A 24,631-nucleotide genomic window follows, 5' to 3' on the forward strand; every position below is an offset into this window, starting at 1 on the left:
CACACCTGTTCCTAATTGTGTCTCATTGTCTTTTATATTTAAGTGATTTTTTATATTTAAGTTCTTTATATTTAAGCGGATGGCAGCGCGGAATCATTAGTCACGTTACTCGTTGTCAAGTGTCATCATTTGTATTGTTTTAGTCATCGTCTTTTACTTTGTCTTCATTATTTATTAAACCCCTTTCATTTGAAGCTATCCTGCATACGGGTCTGTCTCCTTCCATCCTGGTTGTGACACTATAGCAGCACAAACCTTAATACTGTAACATTTCGGGCATTTGGCATAAGCCCCTATCCAGAGCCACTTACATTTATCTGATTTAATACAACTGAGTATTTGAAGGTTAAGGCTCTTGCACAAGAGCCTCAAGTTTGGTGGTGCTGTAATATGAACTCAACTTCCAATCAGTAGAAAGCTGAACTACTACTTCATGGAAACTTCTATAATTGTTAAATAAATCCAAATATCCATATACAGTTGAGGTCATAAGTTTATATCCCACTTGCTGAATCTGCAATTTCTAACAAAAAAGAAAAAAAAAAAAAAGATGGATCTTATGTTTCACGTTCAGTACTTGTGTACGAGTTCCTCAATTGTCCACATTGTGAAAAAATTGAGCTCAAAATCAGACTGTTGGGTCAAATGTGTAGAAGATGCTGAAAAAGGATGTGAGAAGATGTGCAGAATGTGCAAGATATGAAGGATTTTTCTGAAGAGAAGTAGACAGTTTAGAAACTGCTCAGGAGAAACAAGGGACTCATGAGGAACTGCCCCAAAACATAAAAACATCCAGTTTATTATCCAGGTCAAAAACTTATAACATCAACTGCATGAGCCTTCCCTAAACTATCACAAAGCATCCGTTTAGGGAAGACATGTATGGGAATGACGGTCAGATTTTACAAACGTTCAGTCAAATAGTTTTGTTTTTTTTTTGTTTATTTAACATAGAGAACTATTGCAAGATGCTTCATAAAGTGGCTACGGGATTTCCTGTAGACGATTTACGAACAAGATTGAAAAACAACCAACGATCAATGTGCTGATTCTAATACGTTATTGTTTCTCTAGTAACAACTAACACACAAAGACCTGTATGGTGGAAACTCTACCATACTTAACCAAAAATGTATAATCATTGATATTATGAAGCTTTCTGTAAGATGTTTAATTACGATTTATGGAGATTTCAGTGTCAGCTATTAAAGGAAACATTTCCGTTAGGTTTTTTCCAACATAGCAAAGACTTTCCAATTGAAAACAGGAAATCAGGTCATTTAGAGTATATTAGGAATCCTAATTACATTAATACGTGGATAAACCTTTATATAGATATAACATTTCTTTCTTCATTAACCAAAGAAAGTAACTGGTGGCAAATATCTGTTGGATATAAGAAATAAAAAAAAAAGTAATAAATAGCATTACACTAAAGGATGTGATGTTATAGGATGTCGGGCCACATCACCCTCCTTTCCTATAACTGCAGACTCTTGTGTTTTATTCATTACTTTGTTGTATCTGTTCAGTCTCCTGGGACCATGTTAGCAGGAGTAGCATCCCAGCAGGTTTGGTGTCTTTATCTCACGGGATTTCCTTCAGCAAGTGGTCTACTGCTTCCTCAAGTCAACAGTGCTAGGTATTCATTAGCTCTTATCATTTCCACAGAGATTCTACTAATAGGGCATGCTCATGTCATGGGATGGATACATTTAAATTGTATGTGTTCAATCAAAGATTGATTTTTTTTTTTTTTTTTAGCTAAAGGGAAAAATACCAGCATGATTTCTAACTTTTGATTGGTTGGGCAGACTACAGCCAGTGGACAATGATCTGTCTGCAGCAGCTCCACACGAAGCCTTGTCCCCGCAGCACAGAATAGCTTTTCGCCACTCGCCTCAGGCTACTGTCAGTTCGACACACTTACAGATTTAGCTCCGTACTGAATTTTTGAAACTTTTCCTACTTTTCTCAATTTGTGATTGCTATTTAGCAACCAACGAATGCTCAGAATGAATGTTACAGAATAATGCATCTAGCTACGGTCATGTGCTGAAGCAACTGGACAAATGAACCATTGACTGTATGCTGGTGGGTAAAACACAGCTTGAATAATAAAACTTTATTATTATGTCAAGAGCATCCTTAATGTAGTTATGGTTGTGTGTTTGAACAAGTTAGGACTCTGGAATTTTGTACATTTTCATTATAGGGACAACTGGATTAGGTGTTTGAGCCACTACCAACGATTACCAGACTATTATTAGTACCAGCCCACCATATCTTTGGCTGGAACCGGCCTTGCTATAGCTGTCTTTCTTTTCTTTGCTATAGCTCTACTTTCTTTTCTTTTTAAAATGCCCCATTAAAGACCTAATGTAAGTAATATAAGTCATTACATGTAAATGATTAAAGATGTCCAAACCTTTCATCTATTCACATCAATAACTGTTGGAAGCATTTACAAAGCTGGTGTGGATATAAATGCTGGTTAAAACTAACTAGTATCAGAATAGTAATAGAGTTACTGTGCTAATCTACCTACCCATAGGACATTTGCTCATGAACCCACATGAACCCACAGCTAATACTGTTGTCCATAATCTTGCACTTTACTTTTACAGCAAACATGTTACCTTATTTAAATAACTTATTTAACTTGTTATATTTATATTATCACTATTTGCACTTTAGCTCATAAGCTAACTGCCTCTGTACACAGCACTAATATTTGCCTTATCTGCAGGAAATCATGAGTTTAATACAGTCAATGCTACATCCATCCATGGCTGGAAGCCAGGAGAGCAAACTGTGAGCTCTCATAATGGGTAGGATGACACATTGTCTCACCTCTGTCAATCACAGTGAAGAATGTAGATAGGACTTTCCTCTGAGTGTGTTAAACCTCCCTATGACGCTACAGTTTGGAAAAATGAAGCGCTGAGTGTTAACCTTTGCCATCCATGTGGTATAAAAGAGAGAGCTGGCTGGTGGGATGGTGAGAATATTCCATGAGATCCACTTCATACAGACTTTAATTGCACATATACTACAGCACTGTTAAATTCTCTGTTCTGATTGGACAGAATGTGCTTATATAATATTCTATAACAGAAGTTTTTAGAGAAAATATTTAATGCACTTATTTTAATATATTACTGTTTCAGGGACTTGCATGGTGAATCCTCCACAATAGATTGAAACTTTTATATGCTACAGCTTTGATTGGAAGCTCCTTCTAGTTCCCTCTTGGTGCAGCAGAAAAAAATCTAAAGTAGAAATAAAACTAGGATTTAAATACCTATACTGCTAAAGGTGTATTGTTGCACAGTGAGATATGTTGGTGTACAGAAGAATTATAAAGTCAGATGGACACATGTAGAAAGAATTTCCTGTGTCACTCTGTGGAGCACCTTGTTTGGATGAGTCCAAGACTGAAAGTACACTTTTATCTATCCAGGACATCATGGAGCAGGTGGAAGATGTTGTCCGAGATGGCCAGTAGTTCACACAACATCCTTCTTTCTGACACTACAGTCAGAAAGTCCAGCCTTCAGTCTGATGCCCAACATGCAACAGAAAAAAGATACCACTGGCTACAACAGACTTGTAGAACATCTTCATCATCATCATCCTGCAGATGTTGCAGCCTCCTCAGAAAGTAGAGACGGCTTTGACCCTTCTTGTACTGTAGATGGTTTTCGAGTTCATAGTCCAGTTCAGTTTATTATTAATGTGAACTCCCATGTATTTGTAGTCCGCCACCACGTCCACAGAGACCCCATGGATGGAAACAGGTCATAGGTGCTCCTCGAGTCGACCACGAGCTCCTTTGTTTTTGTCAGATTGAGCTGTAGATGGTTCCGCTTACACCATATCACAAAATTATCCACTGTAGTCCTGTGCTCAGTCTCCTCACCACCTCTGATGCAACCAGCTATAGCTGAGTCATCAGAACATTTCTGAACATGGCAGGACTCAGTACAGCAGCTGAAGTCTGCAGTGTACAGGTTGAAGAGGAAAGGAGACAGAACAGTCTCCTGTGGAGCTCCAGTGTTGCAAACCACTCTGTCCAACACACAGTGCTGCAAGCGTACATGCTGTGGTCTGCCAGTCAGGTAGTTAACAATCCAGGACATGAGGAAAGCATCCACTTGCATCGCTGTCAGCTTTTCATCGAGTAGAGCTGAACGAATGGTATTAAAACCACTGGAGAAATCAAAGAACATGACTCTCACAGTGCTTTCCGGCCTGTCCAGGTGAGTGCAGGCTCGGTTCAGCAAGTTGCTGTGGAGACCCCGAATAAAGTGCAGTGAAACAATATTGGTCCTCAGTTATAATCTTCATGTTTCACCGTTATTGCATATAACTAAACCCTTTCGAACCATCCCACCCTATCTTTTCGTGGTAATTATGCCTAAAATTAGAAACAGATCATCTCATTGTTTTTTTTGTTTTTAAATCAGAAATGAACTTGAACATGAACATTACAGCCCAGCGTAAGGAAACAAGACAAGAAATCTACGACAGTAGCAAAGTTAGTGGTACTGAAGTGGAACAAGGCTGAGGAGAAAGATTTCAGAGGTGATTGCAGCGATGAAACAGCTGTCTTTTAAACAGTGTGTCTCTAGAGCACAATGCGTTTGACAAGGCCCGAGGCAAACTCTGACATATTGTTGGGGATTTCAAACATATTCCACTAAATACTGCAGAACTGCACAGCAAGTGGTTTGCAAATGTAAAAAAAAATCCTTAACTAGGGTGAAATATGAGTGTTTCAGACTGAATTCTCATGTTTTGATTATTGATTGTTAACCGAATGATCCAACAAATGAAGAAGGATACAAAATACACACTAAATGGATGATACACTCAGGATGATTTGATGCTAGAGTGAAGACCCTACTATTTTGATCTATTTTGCTTAAAAAACAGTTATGTTCCATCCATAATGTACTACTGTATACTCCGATTTTTACCAGATGTTATACCATATAACACATTGAGATGGCTGCTAGAACCCAGCGGCTCCTGACTTGTCTGCTACAGCAGCAGCTCGATAGAGTTCAATACATAAAATTTACACAAATAAAAGGAAAAGTCAGACGTTTTGGAAATATTTTGCCATGGATCACAAAGTTAAGAATGTATTAGTAGTAGTATTAGTATTATTCTTAGTAGTAGTAAGAAGTGACTGTCAATACTTGTGCAAACGCTTTAAATACTAAATTAAATTAAATACCACTGTATTGTGCAAATACATTTAAATACTGTAAAATTACAGCCTAAAAAAGTCATTTCAATTTTTTTGTTTTTGTAAATGAAGGCAAAATAATGTATTTGACAGAGACAGGACATTTTTTATAGTCTGGTTAAATTGCAGATAATGCAGATTTTAAAATTGCAGATAATGCAGAATCTAACGAGCTTCACACTGGCAGTGGTGTGTGTGTGTGTGTGTGTGTGTGTGTGTGTGTGTGTGTGTGTGTGTGTGTGTGTGTGTGTGTGTGTGTGTGTGTGTGAGAGATAATGTGTCTGACAAATTGCACTGCTGTTACTCTTGGATATTGGGTTCTTGTGATCATAGCAGGACGTTTATTTTACAATTGACATTGTCTCAAAGCAGCTTTACAGAACATAAACATAGAACAAAGGGTTATTATAAGAATAATATAAAGATTAATAGAATAGACATTCAAGATTAATATTAGATAGATTTAGCTTTTTTCTTGGGACTTCTACAGAATGTTGAAGACTGCTGCCTTGGTTTCGTCGTTCTACAGACATAAGAATCCTTTACAGCCAAAACTGTACATTTGTAAAGCCAAGACTAAGAAACTTAGCTATAGGTCACAGATGGCTGTGGAATCATCTGGATTATAATGTCAAGGTTAAGAGTCTCTAACTTATCAGTGTTGGCAAAAAAATATCTGCTTGTTCTCCTCTTGTAAGTCAGTAAACTCTGTCACTGAAGCATCTCTTGTACAATAAAAGGCAAATCTATATTGTGACACACATGGAATTTGTATATAGTGTGTGTGTGTGTGTGTGTGTGTGTGTGTGTGTGTGTGTGTGTGTGTGTGTGTGTGTGTGTGTGTGTGTGTGTGTGTGTGTGTGTGTGTGTGTGTGTGTGTGTGTGAGGACTTCTAACAGGTTCTGGCATCCTGATGGTTAAATTGCAGATAATTCAGATTTTGTGACAGTAAAAATTGAAGAGGTCGATGAAATCTTTCAAAAACATGCTCAGGAGTTAGGAACTAAACACATGGGGCTGTGCTGTTATAGGAAAATAATCAACACAGTGTTGATGTGATGTGTTTGATAAAACAGCAATTTGTCATTGATTACAATTTGTTATTATTTAGAGAATATCATATTTTTATCCGTTTAGTTTACATTTAATGGTATGAAGCGTACGCAAAAAGAGTTACTTCCTGACACAGTTGATCGTACATTACAGCAGCTAGAAACAGTCGCTCTCTCACCAGACTCTCTTTAGTCTCTGTTAACGCTAATGAGAGCAAATTTAGCTCGACGAGGCGCAATGTCCTCCATCCTGAAGACTTTCCTGTGTCACAAAAATGCAAGTCACAGCTTAACTCTGACTGTTCCAATGCGCTGACACTGTTTTCCTAACAGAAACTTCACCAAATCAATGATGACACATATTTAAAGATCTGCTTATGCCTCACATCCACTAAAAAAAATCATCTCTGTGTATATTTTTAGCATAAAAACTATAGGATATTAAAAGGAGTGCATTAACATAAACCTTGCTGCAGGACTATTGCTACAGCTTCTGTTATTAAAGACCATCAGAAGTGAGAATTCAGCAGGTATTCAGTATTAAGATGATACTGTGCACTGTATATGTAAATAATAAGGCATTAAAAACTTGGAGGTGTTTTCTTATAGGAACCTGATCAAAATGGTGGTGATGTGATACTGTTTACATCAAAATGGATTATTTTCCAATTTTTTCCAGGTGTATTCATCTAATTCCACAGCCATCTGTCTATAATTACATTTTTTCATTAATTAGAGAAAGAAGAAAGCTGGTGATGGTTGAGATGGGTGGTAGAATTTGTCCTAGTCTAAGGCCTGGCTTGATTGAGACCATGATTAAGGCTGAAATGTGCGTGATCTGAGGCAAGTTCATTTTTCTGAGCTGCTGCTGCTCAAGCTGTGTGACAGTGAAGCGTAACACACTCTGAAAAAAGCTCAGGTTATCAGCCCTCCTCCACATACCTGAGATTACTGATGCCCCAGATTTGGCTAGCGTCACTGTGATTGACAGGGCAGACAAGAATGCTATCCGTTCAACTGGAGAAACTTAGCTACAGGTCACAGATGGCTGTGGAATCATCTGGATTTAAATGTCAAGGTTAAGAGTCTCTAACTTATCAGTGTTGGCAAAAAAAATAGCTGCTTGTTCTCCTCTTGTAAGTCAGTAAACTCTGTCACTGAAGCATCTGTGATTATCTCTTGTACAATAAAAGGCAAATCTATATTGAGACACACATGGAATTTGTATATTGTGTGTGTGTGTGTGTGTGTGTGTGTGTGTGTGTGTGTGTGTGTGTGTGTGTGTGTGTGTGTGTGTGTGTGTGTGTGTGTGTGTGTGGGACAGATTGGCTTCCCGCTGTGAGAAGCTGTGAGGACGTCTAACAGGTCCTGGCGTCCTAATGCGGTACACAAATAAAGACAGATGTCTGTCTTGTGTGCGTGTGTGTGTGCGCGCGTGTGTGTGTGTGTGTGTCTATAGCAATTCCACCATTCTATAAAGAACTTTAAAGAAACACGATTAAGCCTATACACACATCTTTCCCTCAGACTAACCTTTTCTCTCTGACCTGTCTCTTCCGTCCTCTCTGAACTTTCCCTCTGATGTTTTTTTTTCTCACTGAAACCCTTCCTGTCTGATCCCCAGAGGATATGTTTCATGGTGTATGTGACGTATGAGACTGCTGCATGACACTCAAACTGTTATCGCTAAGAAGTTACTGGAATTTCAATAAAGAAGAGCGATTCAGGTGAAACTGAAAGGGAATGATAAGAAAAGCGTGTTCGGGTTAATCCTGAACAGTCTTAACTGAAACAAATTTTTAATCACAATGAGAACTTGTGTGTGGGACTCGACATTTGCATGTGTAGGCTGTTTTATGCTAATTTTACTTAAGACTTGGACCATACTGTATAAACACTACACCCCTTCAATTCATTGAAGTCTCCCATCAGAGCCTAAAAATCTCAAGACTCTGGATTACTGATTCCTACAGTAACTGAAGCCATGATTCAAACCTCAACGCTGCTCAGCTGCCACTCTTGGGCCCTTGTGCGTGGCCCTTAACCTTTTCAGCTTGAGGTGCTGTATCAGGTCTGACTCTGCGCTCTGACCCCGACACCTTAACAAGCTGGAATATAAGAAAGAAAAGAATTTCTCTGCGCTGTAATGTACAGTATATGTGATAAATATCTTCTTCTTCTTCTACTTCCTTTCTGTCTTCAGGTTTACTTCAGTATTTAATTTACTTAATTTACTTTAATTTACTTATTTACTTATTTAATTTACTTATTTACTTAATTTACTTTAATTTACTTTATTTTTAACCAAATACATACATCTTAAGTCTACATAAATAAGTTCCTCATGTAACTTTCTGACCTTTCTTTCACCGACTCCGAATACAGCAACACGCCAATGCATAAAGGAGTGAGTCTAGTGAGCTAACAGAATCCTACAGTTCACTGCAATATGTTGTTGTCAAATTATGATGTACCCGAGAGGGTAAATAATACCCACAATGCATTGTGATGTGTGTGGAGAACAGGGAGTAGCTTCATTTTAAACTCAGGTCAGGTTTCACGACACTATCTATTTATTAATTATTATAATTATTATTATTATTATTATTATTATTATTATTATTATTATTATTATTATTATTATTATCGTCATTATAATCATTATTATTATAATAATAATAATAATTATTATTATTATTGAAACAGAACTTTTTATATCAAGGTAAATCAGTGTGTGTGTGTGTGTGTGTGTGTGTGTGTGTGTGTGTGTGTGTGTGTGTGTGTGTGTGTGTGTGTGTGTGTGTGTGTGTGTGACCACTAAACAGGTTCTTTCATGTGTGTTAAAAGGAGGAACAAAAAGAGCAGCTGCTCTGGCACGTCCCAGGTCTCCCACTCAAACAAACACACACACACACACACACACACACACACACACACACACACACACACACACACACACACACACAAACACACCCTTTTATCTCGACTGTCATCACCCTGCCTCGTTTCGCCCCCACACACAAAAACGAGGTGCATCACACCTCACACGATTCTCCCTTCTTCATCTTTCTGCTCATTATCATGATAAAGCTTAATAAACCATTAGAACGGCTGAAAATAACTTCTCTCACTCGACAGACCGTTCTACAAACAACCATCCATCTCCTGCGTTTCACATTCCGAACACTTAGCATCTGCTAAATGAAGCTCGATTGCCGTGTACGATCTCTGCCGGTCGCACTTGAAGCTATAGCATCAAAGCATCTCGGTGCACTTAACTAACTGGAGTACATACCACTTACGAGCTACGTTAATCGAAAGTCTCATCGTACCTGAAAATTAACAACGTCAGAAGGCTAGAAGACGTTTAATTTCTGAAAATTATCCCTTGTGAGCTGTCCTCCCCTGCTTCAGGAAGCATTCATCTGTATGTTCATGCCAAGGGAGCAGAATAAATCTAATTTAATTCAATTATATTATGCTACTCCTGTGTTAGAGCTCGGCTGGTGAGCTGATTGGCGTATTTAGCATCATTGTGCTAGCGGTAATGCATGCTGAGCGAGATTCTCAGTGTACCTCGACCTATTGTTAACGACACATGCTCACAGCGTGTGGCAGGATTTGGCTCATTTAAATGGTAAAAAGACTAGGGACTGAAAAAGACCACGTTTGTACCGACGTGCATGACAGATGGTATGACTATGAAGATCACAACTGACAAATGAGACTTTTTATAGCTTCAAACATATCACTAACCTCTAAAAAAAATCCTTCATTACAGGTTAAGAGTAAAAAAGAAAGAGAAGACGGTGCAACTGGGAAAAGTCAGGGAGTTTAAACGGTTCAGAAATATCAGCCAGTTCTGAAGGTTAAAGTTGGCGTACCACCATTTTGTTGAGCGAGACCCAGCAGTCAGAGGGGAAGTCCTGCAGCATGGGGACGAGGAACTGAAGACAGCCGTCCCAGTGGCACAGCAGCAGCATCATAGCGATCAGGTTGAAGATGCGCATCACGGCACTCGCCAGGTCGTAGGTCATGTGGAAAATCTACAAGGAAGAACAACACAGAGCTTTGTGAGTGCGAGTATGAGAATACTCTACATCTGAGGAGACCTTCTTAAAGGTTTTACAGCCACATGTACCTTTTAAGAGTAATCCAATTATTCACAGATGATTTACTGTAGGCAGGTGTGTGTGTGTGTGTGTGTGTGTGTGTGTGTGTGTGTGTGTGTGTGTGTGTGTGTGTGTGTGTGTGTGTGTGTGTGTGTGTGTTGTAACATAGGATTTTGGTTGGTTGTTTGTGCTATTAGAGTTTACAACCTACAGAGACCAAACCAGCTTAGCTTAATTTTTTATTTTTGTATTTTTCTTTCTTTCTTTCTTTCTTTCTTTCTTTCTTTCTTTCTTTCTTTCTTTCTTTCTTTCTTTCTTTCTTTCTTTCTTCTTTCCTTCCTGTTTATTTTTTTCTATCTTTCGTCCTCTGCCTATTTCTTTCTTTCTTTCTTTCAGCTATTTTTTAATTTTTGTTTGTTTGTTTGTTTTTGCACTACAGCATGTTTTTCCCCCATTTTAAATGGTATACAGTATATTAGCATATTTATTAACTTTTTTTCCATGTCAGGTGGATATGGAATCTATCTCAGAAACACAAGGAAAACACCCTAGATAAGGCATCTGTGTATACACACACACACACACACACACACACACACACACACACCCCACACACACACACCACGCACACACACACACACACACACACACACACACACACACACACACACACCCCACACACACACACCACACACACACACCACGCACACACACACACACACACACACACACACACACACACACACACACACACACACCACACACACATATACATACCACGCACACACACCACACACACCATACACACACACACACACACCAACCACACACACCAACCACACACACACACCAACCACACACACCACACACACACACACACACACACAACACACTATTGTACACATATGCTTCAGTGACATGACAGTAATTTTACAAACATACACACATTCATTTCTAGGAGCAGTTTATATTAGATGCAATTTATCAAAGTTCATCTTCTGACTGTTTGCCTGTATTTAGGAGTTCATGAACTAAAGCTACTACATTTACAATAATAAGCGATTAGTCTGAAACTCATGACAAATAAATTCTTTTGAAAAGTTCTTCTATTGTTCCTGAAGTCCATGAATCTTTACACATTTCCATCAGATCCAAACCCTTCTTAGTAAATAAGATTCCTAAGATCTACTATGTGGCACAACAAGAGAGTAGAATTTCTGCAATGAAGCCGAAGCTTTGCTTTTAGACGTTTTTGAAAGGAACACATGTTTGGAATTAAACAATGCGAGAGGCAATGCAGTTGATTCATTCATTTCTTGTCGCTGTTGTTTACAAGGCAGAACCATTTTCAAGCAGACTGCACTAAACATATAAATCAAGAAAAACAAAGTCAAATGAGTCGCAGAAGACTGCAGCAGATGGGGTGAGAATTTAACATGGATCTGCGCTGGGAAGATGTCTAGGTATGAACTTGAAGGGTTTAACTCTAAATCCTGTTATTATATGTATATTTATCTGATGTTTGCTCTTTCTATTTTGCTTTAAGCAGTGAACTGATCGTGTGTGTGTTTGGGGGGGGGGGGGCGGGGGGCAGATCCAAACAGAAAGCGAGCAAGTTGGAAAGCTGCAGAGTTTTTTCCAAGACCTTTGAGAAACGTTTTCATTACGTTTATGTCTGACTGCAATGCCAAGGGCACACGTATGCAGTAAAGCTTTTACCCTTTACTGTGTTTTCTGCCTTCTGCACAGGAAAAGGGGTAAAAACCTGTGCTGCTGTTGCTGCTGCTTCATCACCATGTATGTTCATCACCATGTTAAGCATTCTTTACTATGTTTTCTTCACCTAGTAATGTAAATTATTTGTCACTCAGCTTACTACAAATTACACACCTGCTTCAGTTTTTAATTTAAAAATAAATAAATAAATAAATAAATAAATAAATAAATAAATAAATAAATAAATAAATAAATAAATAAATAAATAAAATTTTAAAAACAAATAAATAGATAAAAAATACAATCAAATCAAACAAAAGCAACTGCAGGCTCAGAAGTCTTAAACATTTCATCGACAGGAAATCATTTGTTCTGTACGAGACTAATGGCCTCATAATAAAGCTCATTTTCATAACAAACACACTTCCTATCCTGTTTATTACAGTGTATTTGTAAAACCAGATTATATCAAAGTTATGATACACTGCATGGTTGCTAAATTGGGGCTGTGATGTTCTGGCCTACTTTCTACATTGTCTATTATCTCATTTCCTTTACACCCCAGCACTGTTGAATGATTCTGATTGGTCAGAAGGTAATGATTCCTTTCCTCAGCTATAACAGCAGCTCTAACATTGCTGCAAGATTTATATTAATGTGATTTTTTTTTTAAATTATAGAAATAAAATTCTTGTTTTTATAGTAACAACTGACACAAAGACAGAGATGTGAAAGTAAATCGGGTTTAAAGATTCATTCAATTAATTCATTTTCTACCGCTTTATCCGAACTAACTCGGGTCACGGGGAGCCTGTGCCTCAGGTGTCATCGGGCATCAAGACAGAATACATCCTGGACGGAGTGTCAACCCATCGCAGGGCACACACACACTCTCATACACTCATTCACTCACACACTACGGACAATTTTCCAGAGATGCCAATCAACCTACCATGTAAGTCTTTGGACCGGGGGAGGAAACCGGAGTACCCGGAGGAAACCCCCGAGGCACGGGGAGAACATGCAAACTCCACACACACAAGGCAGAGGCGGGAATCAAACCCCCAACCCTGGAGGTGTGAGGCGAACGTGCTAACCACTAAGCCACCGTGCCCCCCTTATTAACTTCATGAAAAAGTAATTAAATATTAGCATTAGCAAATTGTTGCTGTTTAAGACGAAAACCTCACCTTGCGGCCAATGATTTCTGTATTGTATAGTTCCTGTACATTTTTATTTTTATTAGTCAATAAATTTATCCAACAAAAAAAGGGTGATAATAAATTAAATCAGTTAGTGCAACCATATTGCATCCAAAAACACTCGGGTTGTACACAGAGCATGTGTTTATCCTGCTTCGTGTTGTGCCTTAGCCTTACATCTGTCTTTGTCTTTGGGCTTCCTCCAGAGCTGTGCTACATTTGCATGAATTGACTCATGCTCCGGAAATCAGAGTGATTAGTACTGATTAATGTAACATTGCACTATCAAGCATCCATCAGACACAGGACATTTGTTACCACATGACAGCACTTATCAATCAATGACCTTCTACATTTACTCCCAGCTTCCTGACTGTGTGAAACATGCACAGCCTATAAAACTGCTTAGCTCCATATATTTATATAGATATAGATATTAGCTTCAATCATCCAAACAATTGCTTTGTTTGCAAACTGTTTCTCTTGTTTACCGAAATAAACATAAGCGGGTCAGGAGGGAGCTGATGAATCTACTGCAGAGGTATAATCAGGCTTCAGCAGGTTGCCGTCGCTGACTCAGAATACAAATAAGTATATACTTCAGCATAAAATAACTAACCCACTGTTCTAAAAGAGCGAATATAATAGAGCGTACTCAGGTTTAGAACCAACATGATGAATTACAGAATGATTCAAAGCCACATTGAAGAGAAGGTTTCTCATCGTCATTTCATAAAGCTTTAAAAGAGAAGAATTATTTTTGCGTAGTGTGTCATTAAGCTGTAGCATAAAACAAAAACACTTTAGCACTAGCATAAACTGTAGGTGTAGATCTACCTCTTAATATTACACGTACATAGTTTGACTAAAAGTTCTAGCATTTTAAATACTATGGAACGTTGTTTCATTTCACTTTGTACTGCGTCAGCTACACATGGTTGAAATGACAAAAGCTTCTTGATTTCTTGACTTTATATCAGGGATGAGCGCGGACTTGTGGCCATGTGCTATTGTTGTTGTTTTTGTCACGTGGCTGCCCCGCCTTCGTCTGCTCCTCCCGGTCACTACACCTATTCCCCATTGTGTGATTGACTTGTGCTATGTATAAATGTGAGCCGCGTTGCCGATGACAGGGCGGATTCATTAATGAGTTACGTTAGTTCCCCGTGTGTAGTGTGGATTATGTTTGTGTTCCTTATGTATTGAACCCCTTTCATTTGAAGCTATCCTGCGAACGGGTCTGTCTCAATCCTTCTGTATCCGGGGTCTGACACTTTACTTCTACTAGCAGTTAGTCTCCCTTAAAAGGAAAACATGTTTGTTGATGTTGCTACAGCCAACTTTGGCCATGAGCCAAGGAACCAACATTGGCTGTACTCTCTCTAGCCCCCTGTTAGTCACTGTGACGGTAGACTCTTGTGGGAGTCTGTGAGCTCAGGTATGCGGAAGAGGGCAGATGAAGACATTTTGTCAGTTTATGTGTCTCCCAGGAAGGTTTACGTGTCTCTCCCGCAACTGACATTTTGATGATTACAGTATGTGTGAGGGACATGGTAGTTTGACTACTGATAGGAAGGTTTTGAGTTTGAATCCCAGGTACAACAAGCTGCCACTAAAAGGCCCCTGAGCAAGTTCCTTAAACCTCAATTGCTCAGCTGTATTAATGAGATAAATGTAAGTTGCCCTGAATAAGGGTTTCTACCAAATGCGTGACTAGAAAGTTTCAATAGTATGTTACCTAATTTTGACCAAAACCTTTTGGCTCTTCGCAACAATTCAGCCAGCACTGCGATATCTGAAGGGATTTCCCAACCACACATTTGAGATGATCCCAAGGGGTGTTTTCAGCAGGGGGTATTGTTCATTTCTCTTTGTTTGTGTTGTATCTCATGTGTATTGCCCGACATGATCTTGATTCTGTTCTCGCCCCATGCAACACCTGTTCCTTATGTCTCTTTGTTTACTCTCCCTACATATACCTGTTCCTAATCTTGGTTATGTGTTCCTGTATTTCTGTAGCCTGTAGATTTTAATAAATTCCCCTGTTTTATGTTGCTATCCCTGCGTATGGGTCTGATTTGCATTCCTGACACACACACTTACACACACAAACACCTAACCAGAGACCATAGAACCTGGAGGAAACCCAGACTTACACTGACAGCTCCCACTCAGACAGTATGATCTGCGACCTGTGAGCCAGCAACGCCACCCACCATGCCACCCTATTAAACATAGTAAATAATTATTACTATTAACACTAGAGTTGGCAGTGTGGTTACTTATACTGTTTCCTCGCACCGCCAAGGTTGAGGGATTGATTCCTGACTCTGTCCTGTGTGTGGAGTTTGCTTATTCACCCCATGGATTCAGGGGTTCTGTACAGGTACTCCAGTTTGTTTCCTCTGTCCAGAGACATGTGTTGTAATGTTGTCTGATAGTGAATGATTTTGCCCTGTCCAGGGTATCCCCCACTTTGTGCCTCTGAGACAGACTCCAGGCTTCCTGTGACTCGGTGTAGGATCTACAGAAAATGGATGGATTATAATACAAATTTATATTACAGTAAAACCTTAAAGTGGTGGAGATTGTCCATTTCTATTGGAAAGGGCAGAAGGGTAACTGAAAAATACATATACCAGCAGATGGCTGCTGCCAGTAAGGACACACAGACAGGTGTAAGTGTATCTGATAATATGACAACACCATATCGTATTCCGTATAAATTGCTTCCTTCATCCGTTTTATCATATTCAAATTTCTGCATTTTCTGCACAATCTTATGTACTGACTCACTTCTGACTCACCAAGCTGAATCGCCTCATCAGCTATTTGTATTTAAACTGTTTCCTGTTTGTAACTCCATATGTTATAACTACCTTCATTACATCCATGTGTCCTTCAAGTCACTAAGAGCCCAGTTCCAGCTGGATCCTGGACTGTGTGCAGGCTCAAGTGGTCAATCATGGTTCTCGGAGGTCAGAGCTGAGTGTCTGAGCGGAAGGGAGGAGCGGAAGGCTCTGGGTGGCAGGGCACAGGATTATACAGTTAAAGTAATTACAGCAGAGCCCTGTCACTGCACTCTGAATGATAATCACTAATGACTCTGGATGAGTCCAGCATGTAATTTACCAATTTACAGAAGATGACAAAAAAGCGAGAGTTCTGCATTCTCAGATAGTTTAATATACCTCAATTTACTGAAAGCTGTTAAGATTACATCCACGTAGTAGATGATTATTATTAATGGATAGTTTAGTGGATGATTCAGCGATGTAGCTGTGTTATATTCTGTATGGCTCAACTACTGGGTCATGTCATGTTGAAGAACATTATTGCTTGAAGGTTTTCCTCACCTCTGTCTCTCTCTCTCTCTCTCTCTCTCTCTCTCTCTCTCTCTCTCTCTCTCTCTCTCGCTCTCTCGTTTGATCACTGTTCACACCTGCTTGCTTTAATTAACCTCAATGTGTCTTGTTTCCATGTATAACAATGTTAATGCGGTGCTACAGTATTATCTGTATCTGTTCAGTGCTCCATATATCTGAATTAAAATTTCCTAGCCTTGCACTGTCTGAATAATTAGGGATTAGAATGTACCTTTTTATGACTAACTTTTAGTAGTGTAAAGCATAAAAAGACGATTATTTGCACCTTTCTATAAAAAAGCTACAAAAGGTACAGAGGTGTATGCATTGGAAGTTTTAACACCGATGGATTTGCCTCTGTTTAAATCTAAAAGTGACAAATACATATACAGTTAACTTACTTTTATACTGCATCAAAATATCCATAAGATATTTGGGATCTACAGCCTTATTTTTTCTTCAGGTGTTTATTTTAGCCACGATTCCTGGATTATACTCGAATGGTGATTATCGGCACTGGTTTGTTCTGACTGCTGGCTTGGAAACATGATTGATGATCTTCGGCTGCTTGCCAGCACCGTTTCTAAAGCAAAGCGTAATGTCTTGTTTAACAGTAAAACAGCTTTTATATAGCCCGAGGCATCACAGTTGAGTAAAAATGCATTTTTTATGTTGTAAGATATATATTTACTTTGGTATTTATGTATAATAAAAAAAACAGGACCACTCCTGACTCACAAGTGCTGTAATATTTACAGCTAGGATTTACAACAATGTCCCATATTATAATAGTAAAATAAATTACTGTAATATTGTGGTGCATTTTGGGATATTTCAAACTTTTAGGTCATTTCCAACAGCTTGCTGGATGCTCATGAAAAATATTAGGAATGATTGAGGTTATGTGTGCAGTTTGTCATAGAAATGTAATTCATAATATTATCTATTGTTTATTAGTCTGTGACTCGTTACATGCGATGTATTTGTCTTTATTTAATACTGAATTTTAAATGATGCTAACAAGAATGTTTTAGTCCTTAGAGTCCATACCTTAGAGTCGCCTGAGACGTGACTGTTGTTACAAAGAATCAACCATTTTTTATAATCTAGTTCTATACCCATAATGTTGATGTGAAATAATTCTGTTCAGCACTGTTGTGGTTTCTAATTATAAACACTACAATGCTATATTTTTTAGAAGCGTGCGCTCTGGCATCGGTTATAGCCTTAAACTGCCATTAAACATAAAAGTGAAAATATTATACAATGAATAAACTTTACATGTTTATTACATGTTTACATGTTTAGTTGTAAAGCATGTTACAGAGATTTACTAGGTAGAGTAAACTATAGTATTTAAAGCCACTGTGTAGTATAAATGGTGTAAGAAGTGTGTTCAGACTGAAAATGACAACAAAAATTTGACGTGCTGATTCAACAGAAAAAACAAGCATGAAATGTTGAACATAGTATGAATAGCTTTGCTTATGTAGCTGAATAGGTGCAGGGCTTCCGAAGAACTGCTTTTTGTTTCCTGTCTTCAAACAGCTAATGGAGGAAACGCTCTCCGGATATTTTTAATATTCCGATCTCATTCAAGACAAAGGTAGGTAATCATCAAGTATAGCGAACATTCATCTTGCCCAGTGTTGGGTCTGTGGTGAACTCAGAGTTTACGATGACCCATTAGTTCCTAAGGAGCTCTCGGTTGCACGATTATAAACTGGTGTATGAAGAACATTGTTTACATTTATATTATTTACTGTCCAGTGTCACTCAAGTGAGGATGAGGTTCACTTCTGATCCTGGTTCCTCTCAAGGTTTCTTCCTCATATCATCTCAGGGAGTTTTTTTTTTTTTTTTGCTACCATCACCTCAAACTTGCAGAACTTAATTTTAAACTTTAAAATATTTTATTTTCTATTTCTATAGCACAATTGATTTTAATTACATTTACAGCATTTGGCAGATGCCCTTATCCAACAACTTACATTATCTAATTTTTATACAACTGAGCAATTAAGGGCGGCTTGGTAGACCTGGGATCAAACTCACAACCTTCTGATTGGTAGCCCAACATCTTAACCACTAGGCTACCACATGCCCACATAATTAAAGCTAGCGTCGCCTTAAGTTCTCTTGACACCGTTGGTTATACGGCAGATAATAATACTCTAAAAGTAATAATGAACTAATCCAAAGTAAAAATTTGCTGCTAGCAGGTTTTGGTACATTAGAATATTTTTTAAACGGGAGGAGGGGTATTTCTTTGCTTGATTTACTGCAGTGAAGGTCATATTTCTAATGAACTAGGAACGCATTCATAGCATGTTATAATATATTCATAAGACATTACACTTGTAATTCTGTATGTAAATGCGTGATACTTTCGAACTTTCATTATCATGCATCATAAATTGTTTAACGCAATGCATGATGGGTAGTGTTCATCGCGCATTATATTACCTACGCCAAAGGACCCAAGCCACACATGCACAGTGCAGATGAGATTTCTTTTCTTTTAATAAATGAATGATGCCACTGTGATTAACATAAACTCCTACATCCTACACATCTGTACAGCTTCTGAAATAACTTCAGAACTCAATACTTGGTTTAAATAGTAATGTGCCTAGGAGTCTGTCTGAGAATAAATTAAATGCAGGAATCAAGTAAAGCAAAGTTAATATTAGTGATATAATGCTTTTTAAATGCTACTTATAATGGAATCTGTTAAATGCATTGTAAGAATCAATATAAAATATAAATATTTTTTTCAAAACAGTTACAATAATATTGTGTAAGGTCGTGAATGTATTCACAGGTCATTCTATCTATCTATCTATCTATCTATCTATCTATCTATCTATCTATCTATCTATCTATCTATCTACCTATCTATCTATCTATCTATCTATCTATCTATCTATCTATCTATCTATCTATCTGTCTGTCTGTCTGTCTGTCTGTCTGTCTGTCTGTCTGTCTGTCTGTCTGTCTGTCTGTCTCCGTAGTGAGTGAGGGATATTGTCGATTATCTCAGCTTTCGCATGCTCTTATGGTCCACAGCAGACAAATGACCAGTTACTGGCTAATTATCATTGGCAGTCTCTCATTATTGCATTTACGGTGCCCGCTTGATCCGCCCCTGGCTGCTTTGATTGATCCAAACATGTTGACTTGTGCATTGTGCTGCCTAGGAGTAGCACTCAAGTGTGTCTAGGGATTAAAATTATGCCCTGGAGACATAAACAGCAATGACAGCAGCCATGCAGGGTCTCAGTTGCCAGAATACGATGGGCAAAACAAACGACTGACTGTGACACTACACTAATGGCACACTGTACTGGGCAAACAGCCTAGTTTCACATTCAGACCAAATGGATATTGGGACACCAGTGCAAATCTCAAGCCATTGTGAGGATAATATTCCATCATGCAAGAGTCCAGTGATCATTTGAGCATCTCTGAAAGCAGTGAGGAGATTCTTATAAATTATGAATTGCTCTAAATGACAATAGAATAGAATAGAATAGAATAGAATAGAATAGAATAGAAAGACAAAAACAAACACACACACACTATATATACATACATATATATATATATATATATATATATTAATTAAAAAAGAACAAATTTGAGCTAAGTTGATTTCTTTGTGCATTCCGTCTCTCACAGCCTTTGAAATAAACTTCATCTTCTATAATTAGCTCTAAGTCTATGACACAATCGCAATCACAGTCACACACGACGTACACAGTGCACAGACCTACAGGTGATTGCACTCTTTATGCAATCTGTAAAAACCATCATGGTGCTTATTTAGTGTTATTTACAAAGTGTTGGTCCATATAATATACAGTGTACAAACCTATCAGCCCTGTATTCCAGCTCTTTATGTTCTTTTACAATGTAAAATCTGAGCAGTGATAGGAGAAGAGAAGGAGACGTATAAATAATGTATTCCCACTGTTCTGTATGGTTGGTTGAATTGACGTCGGACACAAAGTCCCTGGTGACTAAACCACAGTTACTCGTGTCTAATAACAGACACCCAAATGAACACTTGGACTTTTAGTTGCCAGAAAGAAGCGGCCTTAAATAAGCAATTTTGAGATACTGTGAATATTGTGGGGTTTATTTTGAAATAATTTTTTTTTTAAAAAAAGTACAAACTCACTAGTAGTAGCAGCTGAATTTATGGTGCTTGTATTCTACATCACAAAGGGATATTAACATCTAATAAACATCGAATAACATCTAATGATACAGATTTATTCAGAAATTACTGATAGGAGCAGTTATGTGTGATTCAGGAAAATCCAGATAGTTTGGAAAACATATTTGACTTTGGCAGGAAGGAATTAGTGTTAAGTCTGTAATGAAATCTACAGACTTATGTCTTTAATGAAATTACGCTGATCTGTTAATTCCTTTGGGTTGCACAATTCCACTTGACTACAAATTGTTGTAGGAAAGACATTATTTACATTTATATTATTTACTGTCACCCAAATGAGGACGATTCCTTCCTCTCAAGGTTTCCTCCTCATATCATCTCAGGGAGTTTGCTCATTGGGGATAATGTTAAAGATAAAGTAGAATTTTTATTCTGTTTCTATGCTTCTGTAAAGCTGCTTTGAGAAAATGTGAATTCTTAAAAAAATAATAAAATAATGAAATGAAATATTGGTGTCCTACAGTATGAGATCTCCTGAGTTTGTGTAAATAGAGATATACGCAGACTCAATAATGTAAAGCTTCAGGTTAACTGACAAGGAATTATGTGTATACGGTACTGAAATGTTAGGTATGTTGGTGTCGTTAGTTTATTGACTTCATATCCAGGCACGGATTTAATGGAAAGTTTGTAAAATTCATCCATTCATTAATCTTCTACCGTTTATCTGAACTTCTCGGGTCACGGGGAGCCTGTGCTTATCTCAGGCGTCATCGGGCATCAAGGCAGGATACACCCTGGACTTAGTGCCAACCCATCACAGGGCACACACACTCTCCTACACTCACACACTCACACTAAGGACAATTTTCCAGAGATGCCAATCAACCTACCATGCATGTCTTTGGACCGGGGGAGCAAACCGGAGTACCCGGAGGAAACCCCCGAGGCACGGGGAGAACATGCAAACTCCACACACAAAAGGCGGAGGTTGGAATCGAACCCCCAACCATGGAGGTGTGAGGCAAACGTGCTAACCACTAAGCCACCGTGCCCCCTTATTTTGTGAAACATTATTGACTTAAAGTTAAGCAATCCAAAATAAATAAACAAATTAACAAATAAAACTGAGGACATATGAGGACATAAGAAATGGCGCCCTTGAAAAGGAGCTACAGTTAGTGTACATCAAATGATGCGCAGCAGTGGTTTAGCTGCATTACTGGAATTTAGAGGATTCTTCATTTAGATGCCACTCTTTCTCCATATAGTCCTATTTTTTTCACTATTAGGTTTGTTAGCTGTGCTTAGAGATTTAAAATCAATTCATATAAATGAGCTGTGTTATTAACTGATTTAATAACTACTTCAGTAATGTACTAATAGCTAAGTTAGTAACTGAAATGTATCATTATACATACATGATAATGAAAAGACATGACAAGTCTACACTTTACTAATTGTATAGAATCGAGGACCAGGGTGTTTTTGCAGCCAGTTACTATACATGGTGCACAAGATCCATTACTTTGAGCACCTTAGCATTTCATAAATATTTCTCCTGGTTGCTGATGATCACAGATATTTTTTAAGGTTAATGTACCACTTAACCTTTTCACTCTTGCTTTAAACAAAATCTAATGTTAACCTAATCTGCATTCATGACCCTGGATTCTTTGAATTCTTGTGAATTAAATGTGGGAAAGAAATCCAGTGTGTTTTTCATATCCAAACAGCAGCCTACCTCCTCCCACTGATGTATGTAGCGGATGAGCCGGGAGAGTCTGAGCAGCCTCAGCAAACTGAGGATCTTCGTGAAGCGCACGATGCGCAGAGCCCTGGCTGTCTTGTACATCTCAGAGTCTATTCCCTGTTCCACAATGAGAAAGATGTAATCCACGGGAATGGACGAGACAAAGTCCACCACAAACCATGTCTTCAGGTACTTTTTCTTGATAGTCTTGGGATCCAGGATGATGTCAGAGTTGTCTTCAATGATGATGCCAGTGCGGAAATTGAGCACCAGGTCCATGAGGAAGAAGGTGTCAGAGACTACGTTGAAGAGGATCCAAGGCGTGGTGGTCTCCTCCTTGAAGAATGTGATGCCTACTGGAATGATGATCAGGTTGCCCACCATGAAGAGGAGCATTGTAAAATCCCAGTAGAACCTGGGAAACAAAATTCAACAAGACATATGATCAGTGCTAGAATGAAAAGTGTAAGTTCTCCAACATGATCAAACACACACTGGTGTAATACTTATACGTATGTTCATGAAATCTTCAGTTAACTCACAGCACTATAACTCTGTTTTGAGTTTTAGATTTTTCTCTTTTCTGAATTGCTCCTTGTGCCTTCTTGAATCTGAAATGATCATGTATTATTGTCATTAATAATAAAAAAAATGTCTAATTTTGCAACATTACATTTTTGCTACCCTTGTGTATGTGTAAGGTGGTTAACAATGATGTTTGAAATAGTGTTGTAATTGAACTGTCAGCAAAATAGAATTCTACACTATCCTATTTTGATTTCAATAACATCAATACTTAGGCCATAAGAAGCAGCAAATAGATTTACATCCATTTATTCATAAAAAGGAACATAATATAGAAAAGTACATACACTATAGACCATCATGTCCATATGTGGTTCTTCCCTAATACGATGCATTCACAAGTCCAGCATTTGGCAAATGCTTTTATACAGAGAGACTTACATTTAATTTCATTTTATACAACTGAGCTATAATGGCCTTGCTCAGGGGCCCTTGAGCAAGGCACCGAACCCCCCAACTGCTCCCCGGGCACCGCAGCGTACATGAGGTGGCTGCCCACTGCACCGGGTGTGTGTTCACGGTGTGTGTGTGTTCACTGCTGTGTGTGTGCACTTTGGATGGGTTAAATGCAGTATGGGTCACCGTACTTAGCCATATGTCACGTCACTTTCACTTAACCACGAAGCTACCACATCCATCATGCATCAAAGTTGGAAGAACACAATTGTATTGGATGTCTGTGTGTGCTAAGAACTTGCCCAAACCTGTTCCAGCATGACACTGCACCTGTGCACCAATATAGCTTAATAAAGACATGATTTACAAAGGATAGTGTGGAGAACCTGAGTTTCCTGCACAGAGCGCTGACCTCAACCCCAATTAAAACCTTTGAAATGGCATCAGTGCCTGACCTTATTAAGGTAGCTGAACGAACACAAATCCAATCATCCATGCTTCAACATCTAGTGGAAAGCCTTCCCAATAGAGTGGAGCTTATTATAACATCAAAAGGGAAAAACATCTGGAATGGGATGCCTAAAAACCACCAGTGTGGTTTTTAGGCATCCCATTCCAGATGTTTTTCCCTTTTGCTGTTATAATAAGACTAATGACTTTATCCAAAAATAGCAAAAATGGATGAAATTGTTATCAGATGAGCAAATAGTAAAAGGTTTATTTACCTCATCCTTGTTTACAGAAAAAGAATGAATCTGAACTTCTCATGAAAGAAAAAATATTACAGTAAATGTACATTGCATCTTTACTTTACATCTGCACTTACGGTAAAAAAAAAACTTTGGATTTTTTTTAAATTGTGTACAGACAAATTGCAACAAGTGCAACAGTTGGATCAAAATGCATCCATTCTTAAAACTCATGCTAGTACAGATAGTTTAGGATCTTAGAATAATATCAGGCTATAATATTGTTGAAGAGAGGATTTAAAAACAAAGGACAAGTTAAAC

The 24,631-nt window shown here is 38.3% G+C and overlaps 1 protein-coding gene across 1 annotated transcript in view; it reads right to left on the reverse strand.

The window, feature by feature from the left end:
• The window catches only part of LOC113645350 (potassium/sodium hyperpolarization-activated cyclic nucleotide-gated channel 2-like), a 64,360-nt gene that overhangs the window by 34,895 nt on the left and 4,834 nt on the right, over positions 1–24,631 (reverse strand). The window contains exons 3-4 of the mRNA XM_027150887.2: positions 22,632–23,055; positions 10,194–10,355 (exon numbers count right to left, since the gene is read on the reverse strand). Coding sequence (XP_027006688.1) covers positions 10,194–10,355; positions 22,632–23,055 — 586 coding nt within the window. The remainder of the gene's footprint in view (positions 1–10,193; positions 10,356–22,631; positions 23,056–24,631) is intronic.

This window comes from Tachysurus fulvidraco, chromosome 22 (genome assembly GCF_022655615.1).
Source record: "Tachysurus fulvidraco isolate hzauxx_2018 chromosome 22, HZAU_PFXX_2.0, whole genome shotgun sequence".
NCBI lineage: Eukaryota > Metazoa > Chordata > Actinopteri > Siluriformes > Bagridae > Tachysurus > Tachysurus fulvidraco.